General features: G+C 34.8%; 1 protein-coding gene across 1 annotated transcript; it reads right to left on the minus strand.

The window, feature by feature from the left end:
* Positions 1-931: 931 nt before the first annotated feature.
* LOC136042227 (exportin-6-like) lies at positions 932-20,722 on the minus strand. The gene is made up of 5 exons (XM_065727166.1): positions 20,080-20,722; positions 16,480-16,664; positions 12,892-13,088; positions 4,777-5,013; positions 932-1,384 (listed from the first exon to the last, which is right to left on the minus strand). Exons 1-5 carry the CDS (start codon positions 20,237-20,239, stop codon positions 1,057-1,059), a joined length of 1,107 nt encoding a protein of 368 aa, XP_065583238.1. The 5' UTR covers positions 20,240-20,722; the 3' UTR covers positions 932-1,056.
* Positions 20,723-24,520: the final 3,798 nt, after the last annotated feature.

Consider the following 24,520-nt stretch of genomic DNA (forward strand, 5'->3'; position numbering starts at 1 on the left):
TAAAAATAATAAATGGCTAAGTGAAAGAGCGATTCTCGCACCCAAAAATATAGACGTCCAAAAAATCAACAATATTGTTTTGACCAAGATTCGAGACCAGGCAGTCCTTTACAAGTCAGTCGACACAGTTTTGGAACCAAATGAAGCGGTTAATTATCCATCTGAATTTGTAAATTCCGTGGATCTTTCAGGGTTTCCACCACACGTGCTACAAATAAAAATAGGCGTACCAATAATACTTTTAAGAAATATCAACCCACCAAAGCTTTGCAATGGCACGCGACTTGCCGTAAAAAAAAAAAAAAAAACAATGGAAAACCTAATAGAGGCCACAATCTTGACAGGGCCTTTTGAGGGTGAGGCTGTTCTTATTCCTCGCATTTCCATGATTCCAACGGATCTGCCTTTTCAATTTAAAAGATTGCAATTCCCAATTCGATTAGCATTTGCAATCACCATTAACAAAGCTCAAGGTCAATCATTAGAAAAATGTGGTATAGATCTTAATACTGATTGTTTTTCCCATGGACAATTGTACGTTGCATGTTCGAGGGTCGGTAAACCTGACAATCTATTTACATGCAGCGACAATTGGACAGCAAAGAATGTTGTATATTCGCAAGTTTTACGCAGTTAATTTGTATTGTATCTATCTATCTATCTATCTATATAAAAACGAGTTGTGTGTATGCATGTTTGTTTGTTTGTAAAAAGAGCGTTTGCATATGACGTCATTATTAGTACATACGGCTTTGTATATGCACAGACAATGGGAAAGCCAAGAATGTTGTATATTCGCAATTTTTACGTAGTTTGAAACACATATATAAATCTATCTACATTCACAGGTGGGACACAGGGACACAACTACAATGGCGCGTAACTAATATGGCGCGTAACGACTTATGCGCGCGTGGGGGCTTGGGGGGGCGCGAAGCGCCCCACCAACTAGGTGTTGGGATGGCGCGAAGCGCAACCCCAACAGCTAGTATATATATATATATATCACCCCTCCCTCCTTTGTTAATTCGTGGGGCATTTTCAAAATCATGGAGTTCAACTAGACATGGCGAGAGAGAGGAGAGAGGAGAGAGGAGAGAGGAGAGAGGAGAGAGGAGAGAGAGAAAGAGAGAGAGAGAGAGAGAGAGGAGAGAGGAGAGAGAGAGAGAGTTTCTTACTTACCACTACAGGGATAACTTTTGAGTAATATAATACTGCGATATCATAAAGAATTTCGATGATTGTTTTCAAGTAAATTTGCCAAACATTTTCTGAGTCATTGTCAACCGCAACATCAAAAATCGCATCAATCTGTTCACTGTTGTAATCATACTGTATTTTCTTCAGTAGCATGTCAGAAACAGCAAGGAATACTGGCTCAAACCTAAAGAGACAAAGTGTGCAAATCACCATATTTTCGTGTAGAACCTTATGTAACTGGCCTATAATATTTATAAGGGAATCTCATTTTATATTAAACAAGACATTTAGGCCTGTGCGTTTAAGAATTTTGAAAAAAATGCATATATAATCAAAATTGAAGCTATTAGGGTTAGTACAAGGAATTTTGAGCAGTGCGAACAAAGAGAAAAACTTTGCATAAAAAAAAATAACAAACAGAGAAATTGACTGGTAAAAAAAAACACATTCGGGAAAGTTGAACTTTAGAGTCCAAACTATCCACTTACTCATGTTTTATTATGCTTTTTTACCAAAACGAAAATTTTAAAGTCATATATGTACATGAATGGGCACATAAATTAATTTTCTTGCATTTTAATTACAATTTTTTTTTAATGTGACCTCCCAGCGATTCCTGGAAATACGTAGTCCACATAGGTTCTACAAGAATCAGATTTATCAGCAGATATATTTCCTATCAACCATTAAAAGGAAATGTCTTGATGTGGGCAAATATTCTTTTCAAAGTTTCGTTTTTCAAATTAGTTTCATAATGACCACTCTAGCTGTAATAACGTCCGGCAAAATTATTTTCGGTTCTCCGGTGCCTGGTCTGGCGTTTTTGGACTTAAAAATGAAGCAACAGCATTCTAATTTCAGTAACCAATAAATTTTAGGGATGTGAACAGATGGAAACCGATTATAAATTTCGGTGCATAGGAAAATCATTAGAGCAATATAGATGGCAGTGATGATACTCTATGTTTATAGGGTAAAAAAAAAGGAACATTACCTGCTAAACCGAAACGCTAGGACAACAGAGCTCGAAAACCTTTATAGAAGGAAAGAAGAAATAAATTTCTATTAATGTGTTCATCTCCAATACTGACACATGTTACTCCGTACTCCTTTCATTCTGGGTTGTCTAAAAACTCTTAAGAACGAAAGAATTGATGTAATATAGATTATTTTTATGTTCGTTTCTATAATCCTTTTTTGTTTGTTATACTAAACTTAGCTTCTGCAATGGGCAATAAATTGATTAATACCAATACGAATACGATTTTGAAATAATACTTTTATGACACATTTACAAGGAAAGAGGAAAAAGGACTGAGAAAAAAATCATAGAAGAAAATTTAGGCTTGTAAAAAAACATAAAAAAAAATTCTCAATAAATGTTTGGGAATAGCTTTTATGGTACTTGTTTATTATTCAGAACACACTCAATAAGTGAAGTTAAACTCTTTTGTGAATTAAATATTTTGTATATAGAGGTGGTTAGGTTAAGTTAGGTATTTGATATAATGCACCCCCCCTCCCTAATGTGCAAATATATAGCCCAAACTTTTGATAAAGCTAATGGAGTAAAACAAAATGATGAAAATATAATACTTTATTAGGAAAATGGTAAAATTACAACTTAGAATAATGTACCCAGAGCACAGAAATGTCGTTAAGAATCCTAACCACGTATTTACACGTAAATTGACTTTTTTCAAACATGGCCTATTGTTACACTTCCAAAAATGTTCCTTCTCGTAAGAGTATAAAGTCATGTTGTGTCAAATTAACGCACTGATCATGGAAAAATATAATTGCCTCTTTTTCAGTCTTTGGCCAATCACAAATCTTCATTTCAAAATCCATGTTCAGACACTATCACTATGCGTCTAATTGAGTTTTGTCTTTGTGGCTATGAAACCGGATTTTCTCAGCAAAATTCTTGAGTGTGTTCTGAATTGAATCAATTAATAATGAAAAGTACCAAATACTTGATTAAAATTTACCTCCATCGTAGTTTGTTTTACGAAAGAACCTAACTTACCTTATTGAGTGTTTTCTGAATAATACACAAGTACCGCTTTTTTTATGTATGGACTACGAAAATTTTGATATAAAAAAAGAATTAAAATTGCTAAATTTCCAGTACACCAAATATTTTTCGGGAAAATCCGCACGCAAAATTCACCCCTTTTGTCCAGTTGACAAGCGTATACTTGGCCATTCATGCGTCATTGTTCAACAAGCAGCTGCTGCTTCTATTTTCTAAGAGTACTACTAAAGAAGAATCCAGGTTGTTTCTACCCCTCCCACAAGAGAACAGCCTGCTTTGTTTCGGCAACCAAAGGTAAAAAGTGATTGGAGGGCAACAATCCCCTCCCACGCCCATCAAATCCCAAGACACATCTCATCAAAATTTTGAGACAGCTATTTTGTTCAGTTTAGTTGAAAAATCTAGAAATTATGTCTTTGACAACCCCCATACCTTCACAAGACCAGAATACAATTTGGACTTTACTAAAAAAAATGGCTGTGGATTGTCAATTTAGCATAAATGTACTGATATACATTCCTTAACAATTTTTTAATTTTTATTTTATTAAATTTCAAAAAGTTAAAATATTTTAAACATATTTTGTTTATTTAAATCATATAATAAATAGCCAAGTCAAACTCAAACGAGCCAAAAATTAACATAAGTAGGGCTTACTACCCCCATACCCTCTCAAGACCAGAACATAATTTACACTTTACTAAAAACAAAATAAGTTTAAAATATTTTCACTTTGTTTTTACTTGTTTAAAATTTTTACCCTGTTTTGTTACGCATGGGGGATCGAGCTAGAACCTTTCAGAAAATGTTTTCTTAGAAAGTGAGAACTTTAATGTTGTATTCTGGTTAAAAGGGTAGTATTTTTTTTTTGGGTCTTAGAAAAAGTATACACTACAGTTTGTATTTTCTTTTTTATTCCTGTGTTCCGACAGGTTCTTATGCTAGTAATACTATAAACTCGTCAGAGCGTATGAGCACTAGAGATCGAAAAAAATATCTAACACCTCTCCTCACTTTAATCAACAGTTCTGCATTGACCAACTCTTAAGAATCCCTCAAAGACTTGAAGCCGTAGTTCGTAATGTTGTTCATTAAATATGATGGGTCAAGTCTGTCGTTTCTAACGGGTGATTAAGCAGATATTTTATGGATACGTTCTTAATCCATTTTTAGGACGTCACTGCATGTCCAATATGCACGTCCGTCACTCTTTACCAATATGCATACTGGTTTGGAATCAAGCCCAATATTTTACAAAAAGTTAAAGTAGGTATTGCATAGCCCAAGTTCAAAACTAAAATTTTCTTAAAAAACTGTGATGAACATATTCAATCAGTAGGCCTTCTTACCTATCAAGTAGACCTTCTTACCTATCAAGTAGGCCTTCTTACCTATCAAGTAGGCCCTCTTACCTATCAAGTAGGTCTTCTTACCTATCAAGTAGGCCTTCTTACCTATCAAGTAGGCCTTCTTACCTATCAAGTAGGCCTTCTTACCTTTCAAGTAGGCCTTCTTACCTATCAAGTAGGCCTTCTTACCTATCAAGTAGGCCTTCCTTATTCATTTTGGCTTCTTGAAGCTTTAACGAAAAGATTTCTAAAATAATTTGCCAAATGTCTAAACATGCGATAAAGGCATCAGTAGCAGTTTGTTCATCCGTAAGTCTGAATAGGAGAAAAAAAAAGCTTTCAACATTAAATCCGGGTGAATACAAACATCTTGTAAGATGACTTTGGACGAAGTTCTGTACAAAATCGATGAATCTTGACAAATAGCTGAAAAAGAAACGCATGTTAAAATGGGGAATAACAAAAAACAAAATCTTGAGAAAATAATCCATCTATGGTCAGTAGGAAGATAAAATAAAAAAAAAGACGTCTGCATGAATATTTTGCTTGTATTAAACTAAGCGTCTCCAGTAGTCCAGTGTTGATTAGACTAGCCGTCTAGCCAAGTGGTTAACATACTATGCTCAAAATCCTTCGTCTGTGATGACAGGAGTTCGAGTCCTGATGCCAATGGTTATTTGGCATGGAACGGGTGTCAGTAAAGTGACTCTGTATGCTCAGCCGGAGTGGACCAGCCCTAAATGGGTACTTAGAAATTCCTGAGGAAGATAAACAGGAAGAGTTTTCGAAAAGACTAGGCCAATTCAACAGTAGATCTTCTATATACTAAAAAGTATAATGGTGAGCCCAGATATGTTGGTAAAATGTTAATTTAACATGCCTCCCTTTATACCTCTAGCGTACGCAAAAATCTTGACTGCCACAAAAATTTAGGGATAACCTTTTAAGGAAAAACGTAGAAAACAGTTTTTTGGCACTTTTTTTTGCGGCATTTCGGGGGTACACAATATTTTTTCGGCTTCTGCATTGGGATCATTTAGCCCTAGGTTCTATATAGGTTTTGGGTAAATTCAAAAATTTGGCCCTTTTTTTAGCCCTCTTTGTGAGAGGAGGGACAAATTTCAAACGGACCAATCATTTGAATTCTTTGAATATTTTTTGTGCATTGGTCCCCTTGGCCCACGGACTTCGGCTGTAAGTTTTAAATTGATAAGCAAAAAGGTTCCACAGCTCATTTCCAGGTCATTAACCCCTCCCCCTTCCCTCAATAAAATGTCGATGATCTTTTTGACCCAATAAAATAAACCCTAAAAGTTTCACATCACTGGACTACCACGATTAAACATGCTCCCCTCCCTTTTCTTTCACCGTAAAATTTATATGTAAGAAACCGACAATTCGTATAATTTACAGCCCTTACCCCAAAGACACTGGGGGCTGTGTCATCTTTTTGTGCATATTTATTGATATTTACACCTATTCCCAACAATATAGCGACCTAATGTTGATCAGATGTCCTCAGACGTTAACAAAGACTGGATATATAAAAAAAAGTTCTTTGACAATGGCCGGCTGCTCTCCAATCCCTTCTGACTTTCAAAAAAGCAACTAGAAGTCTTAACTTCCGATTAAATGAGCATATTCTGGGATTTCTACGACCACAAGGGGGGGGGGGTTGAAAGGGGTAAAAGAACAAATTCTGCTAATTTTAGAGTTTAATGTTGCTCTTTACTTTTATCTGATAACACTTCTTACTGTTTATCAGGAAAATATTTGGTTTTGGTTGTCTTGTCAGCTAAGAACGTCTAGGGAAGTTCCGCTAAGCAGAGATATCAGAATTTCCCTAAAGGTATTCTATGGAAACGAAACACGTAGCTGAGTAAATCAAAATACGACTGAGTAAATCAAAGACGTCTGACGGCCGGGGTTCTTGGAACAGGGGAGACAATTGTGGACACTATCTCAAAACACCATAACTGAAAGGCTGTCAATAATAAAATGCTGTTGGTGTTATATTTTTTGGGTTTGGAGGCAATAGGCTTTTGTCATTTTATATAACAAAAATTTGGATTTACTATTTCATAAGGACCGTTATTTTCGTCATTGATTTTTTCTTTTTTTCAGTGCCATTCAGTTTACAGGATATCTAAATTAAACTATTAAAAGCACCAAATGGCAATTTTTTAATGAGCTTATTTAGTTTCCAAACAAGGAAAAATGCCACTTTAGACAATAGGGAAGTTGCTTTTTTTGAAGGTTATTTTTCGTTCACTTTACTTCACGCTCTTTACTTAATCTTTATGCTAACTTAACTTTACGCACACTCTATTAATTTTTAGTTCCGATTTATAAATTCTTTGCGATATTTTCAGATTGCCTTCTTAAATTAGTAAAATTAAGCATTTAGCTGACACTCCACGTGTTGCTGGGGCCCGAAGTGCCACAGCAACGCGTGGCAAGAGTATATATATATATATATATATATATATATATATATATATATATATATATATATATATATATATATATATATCCCCAGAGAATATTCGTCTCCCGAAAAATGTTTGTTTACTTCCCAATAGCAAATGATCTGTGGCAATAGGCAATGGGCTTTTTTCTTTTTTGAATTAAATAAAAAACAAAACAAGTTCAAAATAGGGATGAAGTTATCTACCTCTACTTTTTAAAACAATAAAAACTTTAGCCTAAAGAGTGAGGCGTTGAGGAGGGGACAATACGGGATAACTTCTGTTCGTTAGAAGTTTTAACGTTGCTCCTTACTTTCACTTAATTTTTATTTTTTTTTATTTCGGAAAGTTTTTCAACTAATGCTGGTTCGAATTTGGCTCAATACAAATGAAAAATAAAAATTACAGATTAACTTTATAAGATCTATTCCTTATATGGATGGTTGCCCCCTTCTCAGTAACATACTCTTTACGCTAAAGTTGTTTACTTAAAGTTGTTTACTAAAGCACTTTAAGAAAAAACTTCCTATTCTAATTTTAAAAACCCATGTTTCAGTAAAAGCTCTTAAAAAATTGAACAAACAGTCAAACTTTAGCGTAAAGGACAGGGTATTAGGAAGGGGACATCCTTCATAAATGGTGGGGGTAACACTCCCCCTCATGGAAATCTCCCTTAAGTGAAACTTCATCCAACGTAAAGTAAACCTTCCCCCGTCAAATTCCCTCCAGACAGTTCCATCCCCGGTGAGAATCCCCCCTCCAAGTCAAATAGCTTGCGGAAGATATTCTCCTTAGTTTTCCTTCATTTGAATAAGACTAATCTCTAATCGATTTCTCGATCACTCCAGAAATGCCCCCTTCCGTGGGAATTATTTGCCAGAAATCAAAACACGCGGAAAATAGTCCCCGGATAATTCCGCCGGAACATCTCCCCGTGAAAAATTGGCAGAAACCGCAATACTTCTGGGCCGGCCATTGAAGTTTTTAATAATTTGGTATTTCTTATCAAAGTATTTATAATATTCATTGCTACTACTACTACTACTACTACTACTAACAACTCACCGCGGCCCCAAACCGCCAGAGGTCAACACAGCTACCCACGCTCCTCCTCCATCCCAATCTATTCAAAGCCTCCCTCTGTACACCCTCCCAGGAAACTCGAATTTGCTTTAGATCTCTGTTTATGACATCCTCCCACGTCAACCGCGGATGATCTGCTTTCTCTCTATCCCTAGACGGTTTTCAAGCCAGTCTCCCTGCCGGGGATGTTATGTGAATAGTTTTAAATATGTGTAGTCAAAGAATAAAAAAAAAAGAACTCGGCCGAAAAGAATAACCTTCTTAATCCGCAGATCGTACCCTAGCCATCTCAACCTTTCTCTCATTATAGCCCAAAAGAGCGGGACTGAACCAAACTTTTCGTACAGCCTACTGTTTGAAATAAGATCAGTCAGCCGGGTGCCCAGAACAATCCGTATGCAATCTCTCAGGAAAACATCTAGTAAATCTTCATCTGGTTTTCGGAGCATCCATGTTCCCGAGCCATATTTGACCACTGTCATCACTGTAGCTTATTTGACCACTGTCATCACTATAGCTTCCAATATTCTAATGGTTTGCAAACGTATCCTCCTATTCTTACAAATTTTGTTTAATTGTAAAAAAAAAACACCCTGAGCCTTTGCTATTCTACTTTTAACATCTTCCTGCTCTCACCGTCTTTACTAATAATACTACCAAAGTAAGTGAAGCTTTTCATCTGATCAATCTTTTCGTTACCAAATGTAACCTTTTCCTTGTCAGTCATTCCTAACCTTAGTCACTTAGTTTGCTTAACATTTATTTTCAAACCAATTCTAGCACCCTGAATTCGCAAAACCTCTAAAAGTTTATTCATTTTGCTCATATTTTGATCTAGGATCCTTCGATCATCAGCACAATCTAAATCCAGGAGATTTTTTCCTACCCATTTGATACCATGGTCTACCATTGCCTTTTCTGTGCTTCTTAAGACAAATGCATCAAAATCATCCATATAAAGGGGGATACAACACAACCCTGCTTAACCGATTTAATACAAAACCAGTTGCTAACCCCATTTCCTACATAAGTGCAGCAGTATTACCGCTAGTAACTACATAATCGCAGTAACCGCAGCAGCAGTGTTTTTGTCTGGTATAAAACAAGGATAAAACCTTTACTAAAGCCTTTCTATCAACAGAATCGAACGCTTGATCATAATCTATAAAACTGAGGACTAAAGTTGAATGATAACTCAGGTACTTCTCAATTATTAACCTAAGAGTGAAAATTTGGCCGACACATCCTCTACCTTTTCTGAAACCTCTTTTCTACCTTTTCTCTTAAAGCTTTGTCTACAGCATATCCCAGTCTAAAAAGTATCTTATTACTAAGTAATTTGCTACCTACAGAGACAAGACTAATGCCTCGATAATTACCACACTCACTTTTATCACAATTCCTATATAGTGGTTTAATTAAGGTTTTCCTAAAATGGCTAGGTAATTCCCCTTTTTCAAAAATCATATTCATAATCTTCAGTAACTTATTTGTAATCTCAGAGCCGCCATATTAATAACACACATTTACCACACTATCAGCACCTGGAGCCTTATTATTTTTTAATCCTTTTAGTACTGTCGCTAATTCTTCCTCAAAAATCATATCTTTCTTCCGATCCAAAAAGAATAGCAAAAATATCGGGGTGTCAAATAATCAGGTGTTTCATCATATTGTTTTTTTCTTTTTGGCTGTCTTTTACGCATATCTTTTGAATATTCTTTCGACACACTTAATTCCATTACTTTTTGTTCAAAACACTCAAAATTTTCTCGCTGAGATACGGAAAACTTGTAAAAAATCGTAAATATTAACAACCGTGATCAAGTCTATTGTAGAAGCTTGAATTTCTTTACTCACTTTGTTAATTCTCTCCAAAACTACATTCCATATTACAGCCATAACCGCTGTCTCAAGTTTTTCTAGATTTCTTTTTTCACTTTCAATTTCTTTACTCACTTGGTTGATCCTCTCCAAAACTCCATTCCACATTACAACCATAACCGCTGTCTCAAGTTTTTCTAGATTTCTTTTTTCACTTTCAATTTCTTTACTCACTTTATTAATTCTCTCCAAAACTCCATTCCACATTACAACCATAACCGCTGTCTCAAGTTTTTCTAGATTTCTTTTTTTACTTTCAATTTCTTTACTCACTTTGTTAATCCTCTCCAAAACTCCATTCCAAATTACAACCATGACCGCTGTCTCAATTTTTTCTAGATTTCTTTTTCACTTTCAATTTCTTTACTCACTTTGTTAATCCTCTCCAAAACTACATTCCACATTACAACCATAACCGCTGTCTCAAGTTTTTCTGGACTCAAAAGTATTCCAGTCGCTTCGTTGCGCGTTTCAGGCTCTTCGCAAAAATCATCTTTGATTGATTCTAGTCTTAATGACTTCGAACCAAGAATTTCTTAAACTCTTACAATCGTCTTCTCTAGTTGACCAGAGAGTCAAATTTATTCTTTCTAATGGTATTTCTTTCATAATTTCAGACATTTATTTTTTTTTCAGCGTTGCGTAGAACTTATGAAAAAAAAATGTAGATTTTTTGAAGCAATATAAAGAAGCGATAAACTTCTGTGGAAGATTCAGCAGCCAAAGTTGCAACCAAATTCAATCAGTGGACCGAGCAAGGAACGAAAAAAGCAAAAGGTGCTTGTTTTTTAATTTTAGCCTTTAAGCCATTGTATATATCAGCCATATGCAGAGCATTATCATGGCTGTCCACGACAATCTTCAATATTCATATCCAGGGTTTTAAATTCGGAAACAATACAAGAAAACATTTCTTCAGCTTTATGTCCTACTGAGGGCAAAAACTTTACAAATCTTTCACACGATTAACCTGTTTTTCAAAACGTATGTAATGACCAGAGTAAGTTGGTCCACATGCTCTATGTCTGGTGTAGTATCTACGAAAAAAAAATATCATGACTGTCCACGACAACCTTCAATATTTATGTCCGATGTTTTAAATTCGGAAATAATGCAGGAAAATATTTATTCAGCTTTATGTCCTACTGAGGGCAAAAACTTTACAAATCTTTCACACGATTCACCGGTTTTTCAAAACGTATGTAATGAGCAGAGTAAGTTGGTCCACATGTGCTATGTCTGGTGTAGTATCTACGATAAAAAAAAATTGTCCGCTTTTTGTATTTCGTCTTTAATTTTTTTTTTTTTTATACTTTATGACTCATCAAAGGAATAAACTCATCGTAAATGGTTTTAGACAAGTAACTGGTACGTCCAGATCCTTGATTTCCAAAACGTTTAATCGTTTAATATGACAATCTTTCGATTTTCATCATTTTACAGATGATTTCTGTTTGTTCTTCTTTTTTCATTTTGGCCTTCCTTTTATACTCAGCTCCACTAAGTCGCTTTAATCTATCGCTCATTTTAATAATTTTTATCCAAAACTTAAATGGAAAAGATAATAGATTTATTTCTTGTTTACAGTAGTTAAAAATGTAATTATGGCTAAGTAACTATGAGCGATTTATTTCTCAATAAAATAATAATATTATCATATATACTACTTACCTATTATAAATAAGTTACTGTGTTAATGTAATTTACAAAAAACTTGTAAACAAAATTACAGCAAACACTCAGAACAAATTTTATTATATTCTCAAGAAAAACTTAAACTGTTATAATTCAAAAGAAGCACCCATAGTTAATTTTTATATAGTCAATTCTATATATATATATATATATAGACTAATGCTTCATAAACTTATAACTATAAAATTTGTTGTTTTTTTTTGTATGAGCCGACAAAATACTACCGACAACGTCAGTAAAATTTGCCAACAAAATACAGTGTACACATCAAATAAATTTGATAGTCTATTCAGGGATTTTAAGAATTTTAAACAAAAACAACGCCAATAAAGTGATCGCGCCGCAGTGTATTAAAATAACAAAGACATATCTCAATATTTGTTCCTTTAAGTTATATTTATTATTGTTAATTTTTTGGATTACTCCAAATTTAAGCCGCCCCCAAATTTTGTCACCCATGTGCGCTGCTTGCACACCGCCTAGATACAGACCCGGTACATTCAATACGTAGGACGCTAGCGCTATCGTTTCAGCTTCGGTCTATTTGAACATTTCTTCGGAATTTTTATTAAAATCCGCCACCCCCTAAAATTTGCCACCCTTGGCTTCAGCCTACTGGTAAATCCACCACTGCTTGTTGGTAAAATAGGCTCTGGCCATAACTGAGCTCAGAACTTTTGTTTATCTATCTATAGTATCTATAAGAAAACGAGCTACAAAATACTGATATCAGTAAACCCTAGCCTTAAGATTCGTTAAAAAGCAATGTCCGATGGATCTTCCTTTTTTTTTCTTTTTTTTTTTTAATGTTGACGGTACAAGTGAGCTATTACAATAATGAAAGCGTATGCTCAACTGAGAGTTATTTGGTTCTTGTAGTTCGGCTAAGATTTTTTTGTTTGTAAAAAAAACAACAATATATCTGAGAGGGAACCTGACAGAAAAATCTATTAAGAAAGATACAATGTAATTTTTTTTTTTAATGTTGACGGGACAAGTGAGCTATTACAAAAATGAGAGCGTATGTTCAAATGAAAGTAATTTGGTTCTTGTAGTTCGACTAAGATTTTTTTTTGTGCAAAAAAAAACAACAAAAAAAAAACAAGAGATTTGAGAGGAAACCTCATAGAAAAATCTATTAAGAAAGATACAACGAAAAAAAGGAAATCCTCACCCTTCGTCAATCTCGCTCAGAGCCAGCTCACCCAATTTATTAGGATGTAGCATTTCTTCAAGTATACTGAAACCAGAAATGATGACATGTGCTACCAACGAGCTAGCGTTATCAGCATATGGTTTTGCAATAATTTCATTTATTACTGACATGGCTTCAAATGCAACCGCATACCGTCCACATGTGGCTTCTAGATCCTGAGTTGAAAAAGGAACTGTTTAGGATGTACCGTTAAACCGTAATAAAAGATGGTGAATTTTGCCCTTTAAAAATGACACCTGAAAGACGGCTGGAATATTAGTCCAATCCCAAATACAAGCAAATCCAAAAGAATAACTATTTTAGATTTCGCAAAAAATCGTCTATTATAATTGAAAGAAAATAGCAGAGAAGGGGGAAAACACTTCCAGGAAACTGCTGAGTCATCAAGTCCTGAGAAACTCTAATAATTTCATTCAAATAGATCAATCTCTAAATAATCTAGTTTGTGTAAAAAGGGATTGTCTATAATATCCGCTCCGCTACGAATATTATTCGATTGAGCAATATGAGAACTAGTGCTAACCTCATCAAAACAAAGCTTAAAAGCCTTTGAATTATTTCAATTTTGATTTGCTTAATTGAAAAAACCGAAGAAAATACTCGAAAAACATTGATCTTATTATCTTATTCACTATGCAGTCATCATCTGCTACAATTGAAAAAAATATATAAAGTCTCTTTTTTCCATTGTCGGTCTAACAAGGCTTAAAAGACCATTACATAGCTCCCAAACGTAGCTTCTAAATACTTCAATTTCTCTTTTTCTTCCACCTATACATCTTATTTGAAAAATCCTTATAAACTGACAAAATCTCTGGTTTATCTCAAAGTTAAAGTAATTACTTTAAGGTGACAAAATACCTTAAAGATCACCCTTTATAAACTTTTTCAGTTTGTTGACAATTAGTAGGGAGGCTTGCCAAAACTTGCCATAGCATTTAACTTCTCGGGTTTTGTGCTGGAGATAGAGATATTTAGTTTCAATGGAACTTACGTCATCAGTTTAATGGGAGTTTGGATTCTGCTTTTTCGATTAATTGGAGTAGAATTTTCTTTTTAACGTTCAGGAAAGTGCAGTCCCTAAAATCTTCTATTATATCTGCTAGGTAAACACTAAAAACCAGCTCTAAGGAATTATCGTTCGAGCAATTCAGCGGCTTTGAAAGATCCCTATGGTGTCAACCAAAGTGATTCACCAGCCAAAGATCACCAACAAAAGGATCACCAACAAAAGGATCACCAACAAAATCACCAACGAAAAACAGATCACCAACAAAAGGGGCATAAATTTTCACTGTCTTCTTAGTCAAACTACAAATTCTCGACAACCATTTGCTAATTGGCCCCTTTGTCTTTGTAATGGTCAGCAATGATTTTTAAGGTACTGCCTCAACTTGTAAAAAAAACATTGTATTAAAGTTTGAACATTTGCCGAAAGAAAGGCAGGTTTGTGAAATATTCAGCCTAAAATACTGTTATTACAGACCAAGCACAGACAGACCACCTCAGAGTCTTGAAAATGTGATCAAAATTAAACAAGATAAATCTAAAAAGTAAACATGTTTCTGTGAGTTTTAAATAATGAAACAGGTCGTTTTATAGAAAACTAGGTCCTTCATATAATAAAATAAAAAAAAGTCTTTTTAACTGAAAGCGAGAAGCGACATTAAAACTTAAAACGAACAGAAATTACTCCGTACATGAAAGGGGCTTCTCCCTCCTCAGCGCCCTGCTCTTTACACTAAAGTTTGACTCTTTCTCTTAACTCTACTTTTTAAGACAGTAAAAAACTTTAGCGTAAAGAGCAGGGCGCTGAGGAGGGAGCAGCCTCTTTCATGTACGAAGTAATTTCTGTTCGTTTTAAGTTTTAATGTCGCTCCTTACTTTTAGTTTAAAAAAAACTTGTTTTTTTTTATTTAATTTCTGAACGTTTTTGAATTAATGCATGTTTTAGTTTTGGCTCTCCGCACAAGAATAATTCAAACGAAATTAGCATATTATTTTTTTTTTGGCTAAATAGCTTTCTCATAGTTTTGACCGGACAATTTTGAGAAAAAAATGAGCGGGGGAGGAGGCCTAGTTGCCCTCCAATTTTTGGGTTACTTAAAAAGGCAACTCGTTCTGTGACTACGTATACCATTTATTTTTTGTACCAAATACCATTGGTTTAAAGCCTAGTTTTTTGTTTTTGTTTTTAATATGCAAAAGTCTTGTTTTTAATGCGGGCAAAGAGGGGTACTTGGCATTTTTCACTCCTTATTTAAGTCCTTTATTGGAGAAGGATACCAGAAGCAGTTGCGAAAATCTAAATTTCAAATATGTTTTACTTCCCTGTCTTAATAAAGTACTGTCCCTTTTCTAATTTATTTTCTATAACTAAATAGATCGCAACATGTTTCAAAAATTGAAGTTTTCAACAATCATTGATTCTGTTTTTTATAATAGATCCTGATTTCAACATTCCTTGGTGAGACTGTGGTTAGTCCTGAAAATCATATATCAAACAGTTCGTGGTAACGAACTGTAGTAAAGAGCGACCCGGCTCAATAGTAAACGAAACTCTAAAAAATGGAAGTTTGATGCTAATAGATACGCCAAAAGAATCATATTTGTATGCTGATTTTAAATATATAAGTTTCATTAAATTTAGTCTTACTCATCAAAAGTTACGAGTCTGAGAAAATTTGCCTTGTTTTGGAAAATAGGGGGAAACACCCCTAAAAGTTACAGGATCAGAGAACCCTACTGTAGAAGTTTCAAGCTCCTATCTACAAAAATGGGGAACTTAGTATTTTTTGCCAGAAGACCGATCACGGTGCGTGTTTATTTGTGTGTTTGTTTATTTACAAACACACATTAACACGCACAATTACACACACAATAAACACACAATTAAGTTATTTACTGTTTTATAAAGTAGAATTGAGAGAAAGAGTGAAACTTCAGCGTAAAGAGCGGGACGTTGAGAAGGGGACAGCCCCTTTTATACACGGAGCAATTTCTGTTCGTCTTAAGTTTTAATGTCGCTCCTTACTTTCAGTTAAAAAACTTGTTTTTTTTTATTATTTAATCCAAGACTAGGATTTTAAACCAGATTTTACTCAGAAACACTTGAAGTGACTTTATTTTTTACCCTTTTTTACTGAATACTATAGGACATCACCTATTCTAGTATTAAATAAAAAAAAACATAAAAATAGACGACTTAATAAGCAAATTCTTTTTATTCCATTTTCAAAATTCGATCTCTTTTTCTAGAGCACTATAGTCTATTACTTATGATTTTTTTTTTTTATGTCGATAAATAAATTCAACAGTAGCCCGAGAACAAATGAGTATCCTCCAGATTCTGCTTTAAATCATATCATGAGTGATGATTTATCACTAGGAAGGTGGTAGTAACAATGTTTGAGAGTAGATTGGGAGAGAGATGGAGGAAAGGAGAGAAAGACAGAAAAGAAAGGAGAAAGACAGAGATACAGAGAGAAAGAAAGACATAACGATAGGCGGAAAAGAAAGAGAGAGAGAACAAAATGGTTGTGGTACCTTATTCTCTTTAACACGAACAAAACGAAAAACAAGGTCAACAAGATCTTGATCTATCCACAACAAAGATGAGTTCCAAATGACCAACTGATTGAGACATCGAAAAACAAGTGTCAAAATTTGCTTCGTCAGTGGGTCAAAAATAGGTGGAAAATGAGGATTCTTCGAGCCAGTCTCCAAGATTCCTAAATTCAAAACAAAAGAAATGTTTATTCAAAGAAGGTAGACAAATCTTGAGATTGTATGTTACCTCTAAGTAGATCCGTTCCTAGGGTTGGTGATCCCCCAAGAAAAATGATTACAGCACCCCCTCCCGACTCAAATATAAGCAAAAAAGCGAAATCGAAGTAAAAAATTTGATCAAATAGGGCAATCCCCAAGCGGTAAGGCCCTCCCCTCCAAGCTGCGGCACCCGGGGCAGCTGGCCCAGTTGCCCCTCCGTTTGAACGGCTCTGCCTCTGAGCTACATTACTAGTATAAGATATTGATTGCTGGAATAAGGAATTGTTCCAAAAACAATCACTAAACTACATATTATTTCGGGCATATTTGTTTGCCCAAAATTCATGAACTCAAATATCTGCAGGTTAAAACCCGAAAAACAAGAAACTACATGCCCGTTTTATTAAGCTATATTTTCTTTCTAGGACTTATTTAACAAATTTTAATGCCAAAAATTGTCACAGGATTTCATAAAAATTTGTATTTCTTTGGAAAGGAATAGTACATGTGAAGAATTGATCAATGTATGGCAAATGCACGTAAATATGACAGACACCGTAAAAGTAATAGGATTTGGGAATTCAGGATTCTTGGCTCCAAATGGCCCTTCCTCTGCAGCGCAAGAGCTTTTTGAATGCAGGACCTGCCAAAAGAAGTAGATCGTCGATATAGACTTTTTTTTAGCATATTTTGGCACGAAAAGCAAATCATAGGAAGTCTTACCAGGCTGAGCTAGTTTTTAGATTTTGCTAATAAGATTTAAAATTTTAAGCCAATTTAAAACTAGGCCCTAATCGGTAAAAGTTACCACGAACTGTTTGACCTAGACGAGTGGGAGCCCTGATCCATAAAGCTAGAGCAAAATCATTTTTTTTTTCTAAGCCAAGCCTCGAAAGCTTGAATTATTAAGAGACCTTGAAGCATTTTCCACAATATTGAATTGCGAATCCGATTCAACTGCGTTTTCGGTAACCAGAATACTAAAGAATACCCGGAATTTCACTTGAACACATCTGTCATCGTAACCAATGTTAAAGGGATCATCGTTAAAGGGATAATAACAGTCCAAAATACGTTAAGGCACCTCCTCCAATAGCCCCGGCTACAAGTGCTAGGAAGGACAAGTTTACTTTTTTAAAAATGCATCAAAGGCCATCTTTATAAATTTTGCAGCTCTAGTGAATCAGCTTGAGAAGGCTTTGGGGAGAAGGTGTGCATTAGTTAAGACAGAGCTGTCACAGAATCAAGGAGTCAAAAAATAGAGACTTTATGGAATTTTTTTGCCGAAAAAGTGACCTTTAGGGACATTCATGACACCGAAAAAGGAACCAACAGGAACCTTGTCTTGTTGTTCTTCACCGTATAAACGACACAATCAACCTCATACTCGATATTCACATCGATCTCTCAAAAATGTGAAACCTGGATGGTCAGCAACAATCACCGGTAATGTTGTCACCTTCTGGAAAGAAGCGGGTAATATCAAGATGATCCGACCGCTTCCATCTTCTTGATTATTTTTGCATTTTTAATTTTCAACTATGAAGGCAAAAAAATTGGAAAAAAAACAAACAACCACTTCAATTAATGACCAACAAATAATGAAAAGCCTGTGACATCTCAAAATCACTTGTCTATTTTTTTTTTTTCCTGTAGACTTTTTCAAAAATGCAGTTAACAGCAACAGCTTTTTTTCTGTTCTGAAAGAACGATTTCAAATTACAATTGAACCGGAAGTTACAGTTGAGTTACAAGTCAATAACATTTACCATTTCTGGATTTCTTTTATTTGAGTATTTTCTAAAATAGTTTTCTAATTTTTGATCACTATGGGCCCAGGGTCGTTCTTTGCAAGGTTGCAACTACCGCTGCAATGATGGTATAAGAATTATGTACGGAAGGGCTCCACATCAATGATGACACTGGTGAATTAATAGTCCATTAAGAGCGAGCTAAGAGAAAATGTCGAATCTCTGGTAACACATATATAAACAACGAAAACAAAGAAGCTCGGTAACTTAAATGACTCCAAAGGCAAAGGACGTCAAAACTTTGCATCCATCCTTATCACAAAGACTTTGACACTGTAGCCTTGAAATTATTCTGCAGCCTTCAGGATGCTAAAGGTCACTAACACTTTAGCGTAAAAGACTAGGCGTAAAAATTTTAGGAGCTTTAGGGGCCAATTTAGGATCTTTAGGGTCCAAACACCAGTTTGGACCTTGAGGGTCTAGTACCGTTATACATACATACATACATACGGATCTAATGTGCACTTCAATCGGCTGCTTAAAGAACGTTGGATGGATTGTACTTTAATCTTTTTCATTTAGAATCATCCAGAGAGGAAACCCCGCCAGAACATATCGTAACACAAAGATGCAATAAACCTTTGCTAGGGCAAGACGATTGTTAAACCGTTTACAAAAAGCAGTAGATCGTGCCCTTTGCGGACTCTCACAGGGAAATGCAAGATCATTAATTTACGTGCAGACTCTATACCCGAAACAACAGGCAGGTTAAGATATGTCAGCTACTATACAGAAACTCTGTATCACCAAAACAAGCGGTTATCGAACCAGAAACTTTGGCTTTATAATTTCTGATAGACAAGAGATTTTCACTATTTAAATGGTAAGACTAATGTTCGAAAATATGGTAAGTAAAATCCCTCGTTCATAAAATACAACTGTAAGTTCCCAATTCCATTTGAATGGTGGCCCTTCTTCCAAAACTTTACAATAATGTAGCTCTAAAACAAATTATGTATTTACTGCCACTCTACTGAAACTTTTAGAGAATATAACCGTCTTGTTAGAAGGAAGTATATGTTTTTTTTTAGATGCATCAAATTTTTGTGGACTCATACCTTAGGCGCTGGAATAGTTCTTTACCAGTTTACAACACATGCCGCTTCCATGACAATATAGCCTACCGGATCTACGTACCAGACGTCTTAAGCTCAATTCTCGCTTTAAGCAAACCTAGCCATGAAGGCAAAATTCCAGTTTAATGTTTCATATATGTTGCTGTTTTTGAAGTCTTGATTTATTTCCTTTTTTGATATACTCACTTTCCCCCTTCTATGTATCACGGGTTAAATAAATACAAACACACACGTTTAATTTAATTTCAGTCTTAAATCTATGCTGTATAGACAAAGACATTTATGCAGAAATAAAATTGTTCCTGGAATGAGAGGGGGGAGAATTAAAAAACACACAAAAAAGGTGTATTATAAGGAATTACACGCAAATATATGAAACTATAGAAAAACGGAAAACATAAATATTTTGAAGGGAGGGGGATACTAAAGCCTCTCTTTCATATGTGCCTTGCTCTAAGTGTCAATATAATCTTAAATACCCTCCAACTTACCTTTAAAAAGAGTTAGAATACGTGGAAGGTAGCCTGAGAAGTGTTTTATGAGGTCTCTCTTTCGTTCAAAAGTTATATTTTCTCTGTTGCTTGAAAATTCCTCGACTGTTGTTTGTAAGAAAATTAAACCAAGAAGCATAGATTGTGGATCCGATGTCATCTAGAAAAAAATGTAGAATTACAAGTTTCTGTATATTAACGGTAAATTATCATTTGTAAGAAAATAAAGCCAATGAAAATGGACGAGTCTCAGAACAACCCCAGTTGCACTACTGCCTGCAAGTCCAGTGGACATGGTCAGCCATAAATCTTTTTTGAGGGATCTCCAATTGCATTTTTTGAGGGATCTCCAATTGCATTCAAATGGCTCACAGAACTCGCAGACTATTTGAACTATCCTTACTCGTTAATCAGACACGACAACTATTTCGTTGTTATTTCTTTTTTTTCAACTTCAACTTTTTTTCAAAACCAATAAGAGTTTGAGGTCGTACTATTTAAATAATAACTAATCCATTTCCAATCAATCTTTATTCCTGGTTAGTTGTAAAGCTAGTTTCGTTTTGTTATAGAGCTAGCTGTGAGGAGTCAATTAGCTCTAAACGTCACCTAATCCAAAAATTCATCCCCGGATTAGGGAATAGACACCACCTGCAAAAGAAACACAAAACCATGAATTTGGTTGAACAAATTGAAGGGATAATTTAAGACAATAAACAGCAAATAAGATTATGGCTCGTAATAAAACTGAAGAGAGAAGCATAGATAGTCCATATGACACAATCAAAAACATAAGAAATTTAAAATAAACGCTAAGTTATTCTAATATAGTTAAATAATATAAACGATAAGATTTAATTATAATCCAGCCTAGTGTCACAAGCTTCACATCACACGACATCAAGAAAATAAATGCATAAATGAAAGAAATAGTGTCAGACTAACCACGATAAAACAAACAAATTGTAAAATCAAACTAAAAAATATTTCAGACCAGAGGAAGGAAATGAGGAAGGATAATGCGAACGATTTTCTTTGAATTTTCTTTGAACAATCACAAACCTTTTTATTTTCTGTAAGTCAATGATTAAATCCATTATTGTTTAGTTTGTCTGCCCAAAGTAAGAACTCTTTCAAACAGTTCATGGTAACAAACTGTAAACAAGGAGCGACCGGGCGAAATATTAACTGAAATTCTAAAAAACGAAATTTTGATACCAATAGATACATCACAAGAATAAAATTTTTATGCTGACTTCATAAGTTTCATCAAGTTTAGTCTTACCCATCAAAAGTTACGAACCTGAAAATATTTGCCTTACTTTCGACAAAAGGGGCAAACACCCCCTAAAAGTTATAAAACCTTAATGAAAATCTATTCATTAAGTATAGTTATTCTAGTATAGTTAAATAATAAAAACGATAAGATTTGATTATAATCCAGCCTAGTGTCACAAGCTTCACATCACAAGACATCAAGAAAATAAATGCATAAATGAAAGAAATAGTGTCAGACTAACCACGATAAAACAAACAAATTGTAAAATCAAACTAAAAAAGATTTCAGACCAGAGGAAGTAAATGAGGAAAGATAATGCGAACGATTTTCTTCGAACAATCAAAAACCTTTTTATTTTCTGTAAGTCAATGATTAAATCCGTTATTGTTTAGTTTGTCTGCCCAAAGTAAGAACTCTTTCAAACAGTTCATGGTAACAAACTGTAAACAAGGAGCAACCCGGCGCAATATTAACTGAAACTCTAAAAAACGAAATTTTATATCAATAGATACATCACAAGAATCAAATTTTTATGCTAACTTCATAAGTTTCATTAAGTTTAGTCTTACCCATCAAAAGTTACGAACCTGAGAATATTTGCCTTACTTTCGACAAAAGGGGCAAACACCCCCTAAAAATTATAGAACCTTGATAAAAATCGAAAACATCAGATTCAGCGTATCAGAGAACCAAACTGTACAGGTTCCAAGCTCCTATCTACACAAATGTAGAAATTCGTATTTTTTGCCAAAAGAAAAATCACAGATACACGTTTATTTGTTTTTTATTTGTTTGTTTTTCTTCGCATGGGTGATCATATTGACCCAATGGTCCTAGAATATAGCAAAAGGGCTCTTTCGAAGGGAAATTAAAAGTTCTAGTGCTCTTTTTAAGTGACCCGAGAAATTGAAGGTCAACTAGGCCCCCTCCCAAGCTCATTTTTTTTCCAAAGTCACCCGATCAAAATTTTTTGATAGCCATTTTCTTCAGTATAGTCGAAAAATCTAACAAATATTTATTTAAGGATGACTTAATCCCCCACACGAGGCAAAGGGCTGCAAGTTGTGAACTTTAGTCATTGTTTATATATAATATTGGTCATTGGGAAGCATACAGACGTCTTCAGAGGGGGGGTCAAGGGGAGAAGATTACGTAGGAAGATCTTTCCATGGAGGAATTTTCCATGAAGGGGGCACCAGATTTTTCAGCATTATTTATAAAACGATCAAAAATTAAATAAAAAAACTTTTAGGTACTTTCAAAAGAGATATTTATTCTAATTAAACCCTGTGTGATTTAGGGGTCATTCTTAAAGGATTGGAGCAAAATTCAAACTTTAGCGAAAAGAGCGAGGTATTGACAAGGGGGGGACACTCATTGACACTCACAGACGTAATAATTTCTGTTCATTTTAAGACCATGCAGAAATGAATAGCCTACATGCGTAATCGAAGCATTTCCACCTTCATCAAACTAATTTGGTACGGAATGAGGGATTGTTTCTAGACAGGGGCAAAAAATTAAAAAACCAAAATCATAGGAAAATTAGATGGATATGTAAGAAACTACAACATAAAACCAATAGATCAACAAAGCTGAAGGACAGCAGTTAGAGGCCCGTCTCCCTTCCCTCCTACGTGCCCATGGCTGTATGAATTTGTGTCTCTGCATTGCTGTTTTTACAGTTTTTGTATGTTTTTTTTCTGATTATTTGAAGTTTCAGACTCTTGTCAATTGTAATTATCTAGAGTTTTGGATAATTGGATTTTAGATAAAAGGTTTTCTCAGATTTCTAGACCTGCAGATATTTTTGAGTTGACCCAAATTTGCAGATCACCTGTTTAAAACCGGGATTGAACAAAAATTATATAATTTGATGAGAGTAATGAGAAATTAGAACGAAGGAAAATACTAAAGCTAAAACCTAGTTAGGAACAAAATTACATTTAACCATTATGTTTATTGAGGTAAGTTCAAACTATCCCAGAACAGTTCGTATTCGAAAAACAAAATTATAACTATCAAACAGTTCGTGGTAACGAACTGTAGTAAGGAGCGACCCGGCTCAATAGTAAACGAAACTCTAAAAAATGGAATTTTGATGGTAAAATATACACCTAAAGAATCAGATTTTCATGCTGATTTTAAATATATAAGTTTCATCAAATTTAGTCTTTGTCATCAAAAGTTACGAGCCAGAAAAAATTTGCCTTATTTTAGAAAATAGGGGAAAACACCCCCTAAAAGTCACATAATCTTAACGAAAATCACACCATCGCATTCGGCGTATCAGAGAACCCTGTAGCAAAATTTGCAAGCTCCTATCTACAAAAATGTGGAATTTCGTATTTTTTGCCAGAAGACAAATCACGGGTGCGTGTTTATTTGTTGTTTTTTTCCCCCAGGGGTCATCGTATCGACCAAGTGGTCCTAGAATGTCGCAAGAGGGCTCATTCTAACGGAAATGAAAAGTTCTAGTGCCCTTTTTAAGTGCCCAAAAAAATTGGAGGGCACCTAGGCCCCCTCCCACGTTCATTTTTTCTCCAAAGTCAACAGATCAAAATTTTCCGCATAGTAGAAAACCATAATAACTATGTCTTTGGGAATGACTTACTCCCCCACAGTCCCTGAGGGAGGGGTTGCAAGTTACAAACTTCAACCAGTGTTTACATATAATAATGGTTATTGGGAAGTGTACAGTCGTTTTCAGTGGATTTTTTTTGGTTTTGGGGGTGGGGTTGAGGGGAGGGGGTTACGTGGGAGGATTTTTTCCTTGGAGAAACATGTCATGGGGGAACAGAAATTCAATGAAAAGGGTGCAGGATTTTCTAAAATTACTATAAAAAAAAAACACAATGAAAAAATAAACACGGAAAAGGTTTTTCGATTGAAAGTAAAGAGTAGCATTGAAACTGAAAACGAACAGAGATTATTACACATATGAGGGGTTCCAAAAATACTTTAGCATAAAGAGCGAGGTATTTAGGAGGAGATAAATACCTCACTCTTTATGCTATAGTATTTTCAGTAATTTCAATTATTCTACGGCCTTTCTGATTCACGGGTCATCCTTGAAGAATTGGGACAAAACTTACGACTTAGTGTAAAGAACGAGGTGTTAACGAGGGTACAAACCCCCTCATATACATAATAAAAATTAAA

The sequence above is a fragment of the Artemia franciscana genome, unplaced genomic scaffold, assembly GCF_032884065.1.
Source record: "Artemia franciscana unplaced genomic scaffold, ASM3288406v1 PGA_scaffold_888, whole genome shotgun sequence".
In the NCBI taxonomy this organism is placed as follows: domain Eukaryota; kingdom Metazoa; phylum Arthropoda; class Branchiopoda; order Anostraca; family Artemiidae; genus Artemia; species Artemia franciscana.